The sequence below is a fragment of the Archocentrus centrarchus genome, chromosome 13, assembly GCF_007364275.1.
Source record: "Archocentrus centrarchus isolate MPI-CPG fArcCen1 chromosome 13, fArcCen1, whole genome shotgun sequence".
NCBI classification, from domain to species: Eukaryota; Metazoa; Chordata; class Actinopteri; order Cichliformes; family Cichlidae; genus Archocentrus; species Archocentrus centrarchus.
The window spans coordinates 8996098-9010004 of NC_044358.1; the positions used below are offsets into that span (position 1 = coordinate 8996098).

General features: G+C 42.5%; 1 protein-coding gene across 3 annotated transcripts in view; it reads left to right on the forward strand.

The window, feature by feature from the left end:
* The window catches only part of LOC115790593 (fibroblast growth factor 12), a 66488-nt gene that overhangs the window by 23896 nt on the left and 28685 nt on the right, over positions 1-13907 (forward strand). Inside the window, exon 1 of one of the 3 annotated variants that reach the window (XM_030744426.1) lies at positions 3025-3207. The exons of the other annotated variants lie outside the window; for them this stretch is intronic. Coding sequence (XP_030600286.1) covers positions 3192-3207 — 16 coding nt within the window. The 5' untranslated portion in view covers positions 3025-3191. Of the gene's footprint in view, positions 1-3024; positions 3208-13907 lie in introns of those variants that run through there. 3 annotated transcript variants of the gene reach the window in all.

The window sequence follows — 13907 nt, forward strand, 5'->3', positions numbered from 1 at the left end:
GTTCTCCAGGCTTCATTCAGAGCTCTTCTTTGGATGTTTCTGCCTTTTGTTCTGTTCTCTGTCAGGATGATCCCACACTGCTTCAGTAATGCTGAGGTCCGGGCTCTGAGGAGGCCGATCTTTTTTTTTTTTTTATCCAGGTATGGTTTTACTGCAGTGGCGTTGTGCTTGGGATCATTGTGATCCTGAAAAACAAAGCTGCTGCCAGATGTCGTTGTGCGGTGGATCAAAATCTGATGGTACTTTTCTGTGTTCATAATTCCGTCCGTTTTAACATCGCCGGCTGAACTGCAGCTCCAAACGGTGACAGAGCCTCCACCGTGTTTCACAGATGGCTGCAGATGTTGTGCCTCTCTCCTGACCTCCTCCACACATACTGACAATGATTCACACTAAAAATGTCAAACTTCGATCCATCGCTCCATCAGACCTGCTGCCACTGATGTTCAGTCCAGTTCTTGTGTAGCGTGGCAGACCTCAGCCTTTCCTCCCTGCTTCCCTTGTTTAAGAATGGATGATTCATATGTCAGAATTAAGTGGACCATCAGTTTGGCAGGAAGTCCAAATATGTGTTTAAAATGGACAATTTAAAATATTACAGTCTGACAGAGTTACACAAGCCAGTCGTGATGTGGAGGATGAATGGTGTGAAATGCTTTTCAGCAGGACTTTTATTGTGAACGTGTCAAAGTGTTTAAATTTAGGGCAGACACCACAGCAGGTTACATCAGCATCCAGGCTGAAAAATGGAGCCATCATTACGTATTTTCTGGAGGTTTATATGCAGTTTTTATAGTTCTGTATTTTCTAATTGGGTTTTATTTTATTTCATTTTGACTTCCGGTTTTTAACTCAGATTAGTGTCAGTTCGTTTCCTCCTTTCAGCTCAGGTTTTATTGTTTGAAAATGTTTAGTTTTTACAACCCACTGTCTCAGATGTTTGAACTGAGACCCTTTAAAGAAAAATATGAGCTCATTTTGAATTTGATGGCAGCAGCACATCTCAGAAAACAGCTGCAGGAACATTTCACACATCAGGCTAAACGGCAGCACGTCAGTAACATGACTGGGTATAAAAAGAGCACCTTAGAGAGGCAGAGGATCACCAACCTGCAAAAATCTGCATCTACAAATTGTGGATAATTATTCCTCAGTGTAAAATTGTGAAGACTTTGAATATCTCATCATATGCAGTACGTAATAAAATTTGTATCATCTTGAAAAATAGGACAAAGAAGCCCCAGGACTGCTGAGCAGCTAGAATCCTCGTTCGGACCAGAACGGGACAACATCCCTCTCCCAAAGCTGCTCCCCTCAGTTCCCAGATGTTTCCGGGCTGCTGTTAAAGCTGAGGGAATGCTGCACAGCTTTGTGGAATTGGGGTTGTAAATGTGTTTAATGGCTCCAAAGCACAGACAGTATAAAACATGGACACAGGCTCCTGGTCAGAAAAGTGAAGCCAGTGCTGAAGTGCCTTAAACCTGCGTTCTATCTAAAGGCCACCAGATGGCGATAGCTGCGATTGTGCGCCTATGGAAATCTGCGAGAAAACAGATTTCCGACGTCCCCTGTGAACACTTTCCTGCTGAGTTTATGGACTCTTTCATTTGGAGTCATATTGAATAATAAAAGCTTGAATCTATTTTGTAAATCTTGGTCATTCCAGGTTTCAAAACGAAGGATTATTCAAGTTATTTTCTTCTCCCTCATTCACTAAGAGCTCATCAATCACAAACCATTAGCCAGTGAGCGAGCAGCTTCACAGTCAGACCCGCCCCCTCCTGGTCACAGTTGGTTTTGCAACTAAGATGCGCCGATGAAAATACTCATCTCGAGGCTTCAGAAAGTGATGGGTGTTGCCACGGTAACTACGTCCATCTTTTCTACTGTGTGTGTGTGTGACACAGTCACAGGTAACTTGAACCTGAACTGTAGGTACAGAAGCCTGCAGAGCTGCACAGCTTTGTTCACGTGGACACATTTAAATAAAGTTAGAGGGTACTGACGTCTGCAGACGTTACCGGTTTAAATGATGGAAGAATCTGTCACACACAGCTGCGTGACTCTGAGATTCACTGTAAACTTCACAAAAGACACAAAGAGTTTAAATGAGTAAACAGTTCCAGGCTGTAAATTCAGTGAGTTTTTATGATTTGTAATTGTGTGTACGCTCAGCCTCCATGGACGCACATGCACGACTGGCTTTCCCACAGCAATATGATAAAAAAAAAGAGAAATAGGCTGATAGCAGTGAAACTAAACAGTTTCACTGCTAATATGACATCACTGTAACAAAGTCACTGCCTGTGACGTTAAAGATGTTACTGAAAATGACTTTGTAACTGATCCGGGAAAAGCTGCTGCTCCCCCGCCGAGGAAGAAGAAAGCCTGAAAGTGTGATTTTAAAATGAGTACATGAAGTGTTTTAAGCTTATTTTTAAATTATTTAATGCAGCCAGCACGATGACATGAATGATTCACGATGACCGAAACAGACCGAAGAGGAGCTGAGGAAGAGGAGCTGCGGAGGAAGGTGATGGAGCTGTTGAAGGGTCTCTGTCTCCCTCTGCTGGTCACAGTCAGCATCTCCTCCTCCTCCATCAGACCGAGAGGAAATGGCAACAAATACAGGGCACTGGTGAAGCTGTGATCACATCCATCACCATGAAAATAGCAGTAAATAATGAACCAAAGAAATCTGGTGAGATTTGACGAGCAGACATTTGAAAAAGGCACAAGAGTCACTCCAGGTTCCTAGAGTTAGAGCTCAAATGGTGCTCAGAATTAGGGCTCCATCAGCACCTTTCTACAGAAGTTTCACCTACTTAAAATACCTCATTTAGAGCCTCCAAATAAATTTAAGAGACTTCATTTGAAAGGTGACAGTTCTAGTTTCTGAAGATGTCTTTGTTTAGCATGTGGCTAAAATGACCCCAAACACCTGTTTGATGCTGAATCCACAGAGTAAACTGCTGTGCAAATAAAGGTGGGTGGGGCTTGTGATGTAAACCACTCTGATTGGAAAAGTATATTCTCATCTCCTCAAGGCTGAGGTAAGTTCCCCGCTCTGCTCGCCTCGCAGCTGCCAGTCTCATCCTGTGGGATCGAGTCTTCGTGACGATGAGCAGGAACCCAGCTCAGAGGATCAGGGGTTCAGCCCAGGGTCAGGTTTACGTGCTCCTGACCTTTGGATGGGTATCTTTGCAGGTATGATTGTCATAGCAACAATAACCAAATATCATGAGAACGGGTAGATGAGCTAGTTAGCATTAGCCAGGTTATCTACCTGTAACTTTGTTCACCTGTAACAGGCTGAATTCCCACTGCAGCGATCACCTCTTTCATTCTGATGGCAGATTAGACGGCAGCCTCACTCTCTCACAGCATTTTCATAACGTGATTTCAAAATTTGAACCTCAGCTTTTACTGCAAGCAGCATGAATAACATGAAGGATTGAATCCAGACGTCACTGCACTCACGTGTCTGCAGGCGTTTTGGCTGAACGGGTCTTCCTTTGTAATATTTATTTAGGGGAAAATAACATCCAAACATGTAGATGTGAACTTGTTCAGATCCACCAGGTCGCAGGTGTTGAGATGTTGCTCACAAGTCTTTAAAGCCTCGTTTCAAATCAGGAAAAAGTTACTTTAAAAGGGTCCTTTAACAGAGAGGAAGTACACCTAGAAAATAATACAGAGTTCAAATAAATATCCATACGTTAAAGTGCAAAACAAGAAAGTAGATTAAAATAAAATGTGTGAATCTGCAGCTGGTTTATCTAAAGCCTCAAACCTGCAGTTGTCCTGACATCCAGCAGATGGCGGCGTCTCTCCAGTGAACAGAGTCAGTTTGTTGACGGACTGGATCAGATCTATATTATGTAACACTTAAATCAAAGTGTCCATATCAAAACTCTTTCCCTCCGTTTCACAAACGTGTGTGAGTGACAAAGAACTCCTGACCCCCCTCTCTGGATTCCCATTGAGATAAATATATTTCCAGTTCTTTAGTCATGCAAATCTATTGTCATATCAGGGAAAAATCAATAAATCACACATAGCTGAGGCCTGGTACTCCCCATCATGCTGTCATTGTTACCACCTAGATAACATCTCTTTCCCTGACGGCACCTCTGAGCCTGCTTTCATCGCTGTTCTGCTCGAGTCATTTCTCTCTTTTAAAGAAGTCTGAATCCCAGTTCGTGGATCATTTCGGTGATGGCGGGCCGGCTCTCTGAGCTTCATTTCTGTATTTGTTATGAGAGGTGAGTCATCAGCAGATTTTTAAAAATATACCGCTGTGTGACAGAGGAACAATACATGCTGCTGTTAACATTTTGAACATCCAGCTGCTGTCCTGTGTGCCGCCCACACCGCTGTTTGTTAGTCTTTCTTCAGCATGTGGATGTCTCTCCGCTCGGACTTACAATAGATTTTTTTCAGGTTATTTTTGAAATACAACTTGTCTCATACTTACTGCTTACTGACTGCACTGGCAAATCCCAGAGCTGCTGTGGTTCATTGTTGTGATCTTTTGATCTTGCTCTGCACATCTTTCTTTTGGCTGTATGTATTTTTCTTGCAGTTGTTTTTGCCTTGACTGAGTTCACCTGTGCCTTACTATCCCTTTGTTCCTTTTCCTGCCACGGTTATTGTCTTGATAAAGTTGACCTATTCCACATCATTACCTTTCCTTTTAGAACCAGTGCACTTGTATCACAGTGTGTCATCGTTGTAATTGATCCCTATTTCAGTTAACTTCCTGTTTTTTCTGGAGGTTACTTCCTCATCCGGCTAGCTGTATTTTTATTTGCCAGCTTTTCCCAGTCTAGTTAAAAATATAGTCCTGAGTTTACCTGTGCCCTGTTATCCCTCTTCTTTGGTTTACATCATGGTATATTTTCAAAGTTTAGTACCTCGAGTATCTGTGTTTGAATTTAACCGCCTTTGTTATTGGCTTAAGTTCACGTGCACCTTATTATCCCTTTGTTCCTTTTCATTGTCTTTTCAATCTCCTGATTGAGTTCACCCCTTCATTGAATAACCTGCATAATTCTACTTGAATACTTTCAGCAATCATTTCAGGACATTTAGTTCCAATTGAGTTTTTTCTGTACATTTTTAGCTACTTTGTGGTTATGTTTAAAAAACAAAACAAAAACATAGTTTGGCCAGTCCAACCTCTCCATAAGGGGAGAGTAGTGGTTTGTAGCTTGAGTGGGTTAAAATGACCTTTTCCTGTTGTGTGAATAAGAAGTGAGTCACAGCTCAGCCAGACTGTGTTTAACGCTAAAACACTATTGTGCAGTTTTGTAAAGCTATCACTAACGTTGGGTATATTTTACCTGATGATAATAATAATAATATACCTGATAAAACAGCCATCTATTTTCTTCTGCTTATCCTTTTGAGGGTCACGGGGGGCTGGAGCCTATCCCAACTGCCATATGGTGCTAACCACCGCGTCCCTGTGCTGCCTGAAACATACTTCACATCAACAACACATGACAAATAGAAGTGTTCTTCTTTTATTTCCGCCTATACAATGGGCCCTGTAAAAATTATTGAAAAATTAGGGAATCGTTGATGAAAAACGTACTAAAATAAATAAATAATGTGACTGGGAACTTTGTCTTTGGTCTCCCCATTCCTGGGACCTGTGAGCCTCGCCCAGTGAAGCCACAGCCTCCCTGCATCACTGAAAACTGTGGGAGAGAGAACAAGTGCAGTAGTAACTACATATATCTTGCCTGAGAGGTTCTTTGATACCATGAGCACCCTTTGTACAGAGTTTAAAGAGTTTACAGTGTGTACTGTGGGTACTGTGTGTACTGTGGGTACTATGGGTACTGTGTTCTCTGGCAGTTTAATGGTTTCGCTGTTGTTTTCAGTGCCCTGCTGACTTTCTCCTGCCCTCTGATGAGGCAGTTTGTCTATTGATCAGGAAACATACCTGAACTGTACACACACACACACACACACACACACACACACACACACACACACACACACACACACACACACACACACACACACTCCGGCTGGGTGTTAATGAGCTGTGGGATCGATTATGGTGCTGCCACAGTGGATTTCCTGTCCTTCGGTCCTGGACTCTCCCAGATATGAAGTTATCACACTTACATTATTCAGCAGATATTGAACCTGGGACTATCAGGCCAGGACAGGTCAGTGATGTCATACAGGTGTTTGTTAGTGAACAGTGGGAGGTGGAGGATAAATACTTACTGACATTTTATCAGGATGAACCAAAACAGAAAGCATATCAGCATCCACAGGTCTGATGTGAACTGTTGCCTGTTCAGTGATGCTGAGTGTGTTTCAGTGTCTTTATGTTCATGATACAGGCTGAAGAGCAGGTGCTCACTCAGAATTCAGACTGAACAAATCCTGAATTAAAGACTTTAAACCCTCATTTGTTGGTTAGGTTAGGCTCAATTAGGTGAAGGTCATCTGTGCTGATGCCCAGTATACAAATGACACAGAGTACAATCTGGGTGATCTGTGAATCTTGTGCATTACAGAAATTTTGGCTATGAAAAGTTTTGTTTAGCTGAGCAATAATCTCTGTGGCTTCAGTTCCTCTAATGACCATATATATAGAAATCAGGAGCATCTGTCTCCTGCTGTGGTCAGTTTATTATACCAGCTGACCGGTAGGGCATATATATAGATGGCTCGGATCTTGTTCCTACCATTCAGCTGGTTTCTCAGCACTGGTCTTACCTTCTGGAGGCTGACCTTCGTGCATCTTTATCATGGTACCCGTTGGCCTGTGGGGTACCCAGGTACTTGTAGCTATCCTCTATATCTGCTGTTCTGCCTTCTCATAGCTCTGCCCCTTCAGTACAGATCACCTTCCCTCTCTTTGCAGCCACACTTATTCAGTCCGAATGACTTCCTGATGTCCTCAGTGTAGATCCTGGTGAGCTGGATCACCTGTGGCATACAGTTTGATGTCATCCACCTCACCTTGGTATATTCCACACTTCATAGTGTGACTTATGTGGTTGCCTTAGAGTTGGCCTCCATTTTGTGTGTGTGTCTGTGTGTGTGATTAGCCAAAGGTATTCACATCCAAATGATTGAATTCAGGTGTTCCAGTCATTTCCACGGCCACAGGTGTATAAATCAAACACCTATGCATGCAGACTGCTTCTACAAACATTAGTGAAAGAATGGGTCGCTCTCAGCTCAGTGAAGTCCAGCATGGTACCATGCAGTGACGTGCGGTGAGGGTCGTGACTGGTGAGGCACTGACGTCATCACATCAGATTTACAAACATATAGCTTATTCACCATTTGATTGGCAACAGTTGTTTTGTTTAACATTAACATAGTCTGAAGCAAACCTTTTAGCTCCGGTGTTGGTCTTCCTTTAATTATTATCTTCTGCTTCGATTGAAAGTCCAGTTTAGAAAATTCTTTCAGTTGAGTTATGTAATCTTCCATGTTGAACATAAGGCCAAGCAACAGGAAAAACTAACTGGCCTTGCTAACTGTTTATGGTAGCTTGCCGCCGAGGAGTCGTAGAGTCCCTGGGATCACCAGCGCCCCCTACCATGAGGCACGAGAACTGCGTGCCTCACCTAGTGTCTCTTCGCAGCAGTTTCATGATCGCTCAACACAAGAATGCATTACACACACATACAGTTGTTAATGAAAAAAACAAAAAAAAACTGTGCATTATATACACCAGCTAAAATATAGAAATTTAGTTCATATAGTAAAAGTGTTAGAACATTTTAATTGCCACATGCAAAGGGAAAGTAATCCGGTCTCACTGCATAGTATGCCAGCACAGTTAGTAGTCATTGGCAATGACTATACTGAGCCGCACCACGGATTGCGCAATCCGTGGTGCGGCTCGCCGGGCTGGTGCCTCACCGTTCGTCTCTTAGTATTTGACCGGCAAATGCGAAAATTCAGCGATTTTGAAAAAACTAATCTAAAAATGGTGTAGTTAAATGGAAAAGAACTTTAAAATACAAATCACTGAATGAATATAACCATTTAATTTATTTTTTAATTTTATATTTCCACGATGACAGGTGAGGCCGTGCCTCACCTGCCTCTCCTGACTGCACGTCACTGGTACCATGATAGGATGATACCTGTGCAACAAGTCCAGTCATGAAATTTCCTCACTACATATTCCACAGTCAGCTGTTAGTGGGATTATGACAAAGTGGAAGTGATTGGGAACGACATCAACTCAGCTATGAAGTGGTAGGCCACATAAAATCACAGAGTGGGGTCAGTGGATGCTGAGGCAGATAGTAAACAGAGGTCACCAACTTTCTGCAGTCAGTTAATGCAGACCTCCAAACTTCATGTGGTCTTCAGATCAGCTCAAGAACAGTGTGTAGAGAGCTTCATGGAACGGTTTCCATGGCAGCTGCATCCAAGCCTTATATCACCAAGCTCAATGCAAAGTGTCGGACGCAGTGGTGTAAAACACGCCGTCACTGGACTCTAGAGCAGTGGAGATGTGTTCTCTGGAGGGATGAATCACGCTTCTCCATCTGCCCATCTGATGGAGGAGTCTGGGTTTGGTGGTTCCCAGGAGAACGGTACCTGTCTGACTGCATTGCGTTACGGTGTGGGGGTGTTTTTCAGGAGCTGTCCTCGGCCCCTTAGTTCCAGTGAAAGGAACTCCTAATGCTTCAGCATACCAAGACATTTGGGACAATTTCATGCTCCCAACTTTGTGGGAACAGTTTGGGGATGGCCCCTTCCTGTTCCAACATGACTGCACACCAGTGCACAAAGCAGCTCCATAAAGACATGGATGAGCCAGAGTTAAATTAAAAGATACTTTTTTCCCCTCTGTTCTCAGGAGGGTGAGTGTGTATTTTTTCCATACTCCTGCCAGGCTTCCAGATGTTCATGAATCAAAGTTTTAAGGATTTGAGGAGCTACTGTTACCTGCCAAGCTGCAGAGCAGAGAATGGGACACAAATGCAAACAAGGTTCAGACAATGAAAGCAACTTTAAAGTCTTTACTGAACACTGAACTGAGAATTAGTCGAGCAGGTTCACTGCGATGGTGTTGAGAGGCTACACACAGAGCCCGGGAGAGAGAAGAGAGGTGGGTTATTGCTCCAGGAGGCAAAAAGTCTTAGGCATGAGAAGGGAATGGGAAAGGAATAAAGACAAGGACTTTAGATCCTGGGAGGTGCACAGCTGTGGAGCGGAAACCCAGCCTCAGCCACGGAGGGTGGAGGAACTCAGTGCAATAAAGCCTAGACACGGCAGGAAACCAGCGAGGACCATAACAGCTACAACAACATGGGCCAACCTCAAGTACTGTGCTGGACTAAAATTTGTGCTCAATTTGGCACACAGACCTGAAGCTTCATTGTCAGCAGTGATCTTCAGTGTGTGATAAAAGATTTAGAGAGAGACATCGACTTTGCATCGTTTTTCGTCTCCTCTCAAAAAAGCATTTTCATTAATTTCTACAGATATCTGTAGGTAGCAAATAAATAAATACAGAATCCTTTTAATGTTGAGATAAATGTGAGTCTGACGTGAGGATGTGGACAGGCTTACTAGCAGCATCAGGACCTGATGATCAGAGTGAGCGATGAAGACATTTCTACTCATCCTCCTCTCTGTCTCTGCCCTCAGTCCCACTGTGCAGGTACGAGGACGCAAATACACGACAGTAATTAAAGACGCTGACCTGTTTTTTTTTTTTTTCTGTGAGAGTATAGGCCTACATTCAGCATGATGATGCGTTCACTGACACGTGTGCATTTGGTTGGCGATGATCATCCTGTTCAGCTTCGCTCCAGCCTCGGGCCCGCTTAGCTGTCCAGGACTTGTTTTTAACAGCGTCACAGTGTCACGTGACTCGAGGGCTGAAACGTGCTAACTGAAATGACCTGTTCACTGAAAATACTCCTCACGGGTCAAACCAGAGCATTTACCTGTTCAGACACCTTTAATCAGCATCTTTTCCAGCATCTGAAACAAGAACAGCTCAGTACCCCACCACAGTTTGACCCTGAATGCTTATTTTATGACAGTTACAAAAGTATTATGACTTCAGTCAAACAGGAAGTCAGTAATGAAAGGCACACAGAGTAGCTACCAAAATGAAGCATGGGGGAGGGCAAGGAAACAAAACGGAAACAAAGAGAACACATGGAAACCGCTATCAGGACCAAAACTCAATAAGAAGTGGCGCCGGGCACATCAAGCCCGCCCCGGCAGACATTTTAGCTGATTTGAACGTTGTTCGTCTCACAAACATGTCACTCTCCAAACACCAGTGTTAATGTTGACAGCAAATTTTGATTTAGTTTTAGTCATAGTCTTTTGACGAAAATGTAATTTAGTTTTAGTTTTAGTCATCTGAATAATTTTAGTTTTAGTCGACGAAATTATGGTAAGAATATAGTCGACTAAAATATAAAGGCTGTAAAATGTAAATGCTTTTTCTTCAGTTCCCTTGAATTAGTCATTATACACACTTACACAAAATTAAACATTTATTAAAAGTTATGGAATATTATTAATAATATTAACATTAGCGTTTCACCTGCTTCCCACACACCTGATCATTAACACCACCTTACTGAGATAATCCGAGCGTTTTACAGCAGGACGCTCTGAAAGGTTCAGGGCAGTGTTCAGGACTAAGATTAGGAAAGGCTAATCCACCGCGGTGTGGAGATTTTCTCTAAACACAAACTGGGAAAAACACTTTACCCTGCATGACATTAAAATCTTACCTTTGCATGGAGATCTGTGTGACTGGTTTGCAGATGTCGTTTATGATTTGTCTGTTTTTGCCCGAGATAGTCGCCCCACATGGTTTACACATCGTTTAGTTTGTCACGGTATCAAAGGACAAATGTGTCCATACATCGGCTCTTCTCTTTCTCCCTGCTGACATTGTTTACATAACTTAGTTCTATCGGAAGTAAAGAAAACTCAGGCTAGTTTGTCCTTCCCGGGTTTAGAGCAAATTTGTGCAATTATGCATTTGATTGGATGTTTACCTAACTTGTCCCGCCCTGTCACAAAATTAAATCAGTTCTGATTGGATTTCATCCCCGCCCAGCATTTTCATCTCGTTTTCACTCCTTGACGAAAGTGTCAATTAATTTCGCCATCATTTTTATCATTTTAGGTAGTTTTTATTTAGTTATCATCTCGTTTTATCATGAAAAAAAGGGTCGTCAACAAAAACTATGACAAAAATATTTTGTCAACGAAATTAACACTGCCAAACACTGAATCGCTGAGATGATGCACAGGTCCTGTTGTCCATGCCCATCAGTTGAAGTAAAATAACTTTGAGTCATTTTCATTTTTTTGTAAAAGCCTTTTCTCTTAGAATGAAAAAATACACGATTTGGCGATAATAGGTGAACTGAGTCCAGAGTCAAAGGTTGTGTCATATATTCACGTATATGACACGTGTACTGCAGCTGATTAAGTCTGCTGATGGATGCTGAGAAATGTTCTGGGTTTAATGCTGGAAAAGTGAACATCAGTGAGTGTTTATTCCTCCATCAAACACTCAGTATGGTGATGATGATGGTGACTGTGTTTGTTGTCAGTGACTCACCCTTCCTGATAATTGAATTGTATAACGAGCTCTTCACAGCTAATTGGTGCGTCCACTCATAAAGACTCGCCTGCGCTCTGCTTCCCGGTGTCACCTTTCACACTGCAGGCAGCCAATCACAGTGAAGATCCAGCCAGCGACTTCACAGGTGGCTGAAAGTTGGAAATTGGGAAATTAATGGAAAAGGAGGAGATATTATTTTTCTGTCATAAATGAATAAAACCTCTGTGAGCCAAACATTGAGACTGCTCTGAATACTTGGTTTGGACTGATTACTGGTAACATTGGGCCTATACATGCCCGAAAGCTCACTTTTATGGAGAGCTCAAAGTGATAGGAGCTAAATCAGCATAAAGGTCCAGAATAAGATCAATAATGACTACTGTGAGTAAAGCTACACCCTTGGACTCCCATTATAAAATCTACATTATATTCCATTTACTTGTCAATGGTGAAATAACAAGAACAAAATATAAAAACAGTGATTAAAAAATATCCTTGCTGCAACTATCAACGGTCGCTGGTTGCCATAATTATTGCGGCAACTATTGCCAATTATTTCAAGGCTGAAAAAGGAAGTCAATGCCTCACTGTTACCAGCTGCAGTTCCTCTGATGTCCAGCAGAGGCTCCACAATGAGTTTGTATTATTAGGGGCGTGGCCTCTTTGACCGGTGGCTGTAGCTGCTAGCTGTCTGTTAGGCTTCACCTCAGCTCAGGAGTCCCTGAACTGGACCTGTGGACCGTGTTTGTGCTGTTGGATCTGACCAACAATACAGCTGCTGTGCGGTTCATCGTACTAACACGCCATCCAAGAGAGGGTATAGGAGATTTCAGCTGAAATTTAGACCAAAGAATTAATGAATTAATCAAGAAACAGTCCTTCTGTACTGTAATAATCAGAGTCAGCGGCATCCACAGAGCTGGGATCAGTTTTCTCTGGGTTTTGCCGCCCTACCTGAGGCTGCAGCTCAGCGTTCACAGCGAGATCAGATGTGAAGCGATGAGTGAATCATTGCTCCTCTGAAGCGGCACAACGAGCAGCCGGCGGGCTGAGTGTCAGATCATGTCGATACCTGCAGGCTCAGAGAGCGTTTCTTCACTCAGAGCAGATCTCACAGTTATTCAACCCTGACGACGTGTTTGTGAGGTCCGTGTGCTGAAGAGATGCAGCGGGAAAAAAGATGGCGTTATGTAACCCTGCAGTCGACTTCACGGCCTCTGACGGGAAGTGTGAGCGCAGCACAGCAGAGTGGCTCAAAGCAGAAACTGGGAGGTTGTAGAGCTTAAAGATTTAATGTGGATCGTGTTTTGTTTTTGTTTTTTTTAAATGACAACTGGCTTCAACTCAGGACTACATTTTTCATGCAAAAACTGAAGTATTTAGTGTAAATTTTTGTTCTAAACTCTAATCTTTTCTTGATGTCATGTTTTTCTGTTCCCTCCATGAATAAATCAGACTCTCCTCCAGATTTCCTTCGCTCTGGTATGACCCACAGCAGCAAAAGATGTGCCAGAAATCTGGTTTCAATTTGTGGAAAAGTTCAGGATTGCAGTTAAAATAAAGTGTCTGAAACTTTCCATCCACCCCAACCTCCTCCCTATAAATGCCAATTTGTGACTCTAAAATCTGACAGTGACACCTTGTGGTAAAGAGCGGGATTACATCCAGCCAGCTACAGGTAATGTGCACTAATGAAAAAACTGCCGACCCGTGTTTCATGTTCTTTAACGGTGTTACATGTAAAATATATACATTTTGTCCTTTCACCAAAGACAGTAAAGAGGTGAGTCCAGACGGGGCTCTTCTGGTTGGAGGTTAGGACTGTGTAATTAATCTAATTAAAATTTCAGCTACAGTTTTGACTTCCAGTCAGAAATAAAGAAAGATAATCAAGGTGTGATGTGATGATTATTGTCCTGCACGTTCTTCTCCCAAATTATGGGAACAAAATCCATTATTAAAAGGAAACTTTCAATGGATCTGATTCAAGTTAAATAAATCTCGTATTTTTCCAAAGTCTGTGAGTTATTGTACCAAATAACTGTGATCAGGCTTTTTGCCATATATGAGCAGTCTATAGGCGGTTGTGTGATTGTGCCTATTATTGCACGTTTGTAGATTTTTCTTCTGAAAATGACACAAAGGTGCAGTTGTTGCTAATTCTGACCGAACTTCACTGAACAGTAAGTTTGGTCAGAAGTCTCGTCGCCCTCAAAATTTTGTCATTTCTTTTTCTAGATTTAGTTTGGTGTCGAGCTAAAAAAACAAAAAAAACAAAAAACAAGCTAAACCCTAAAATGAT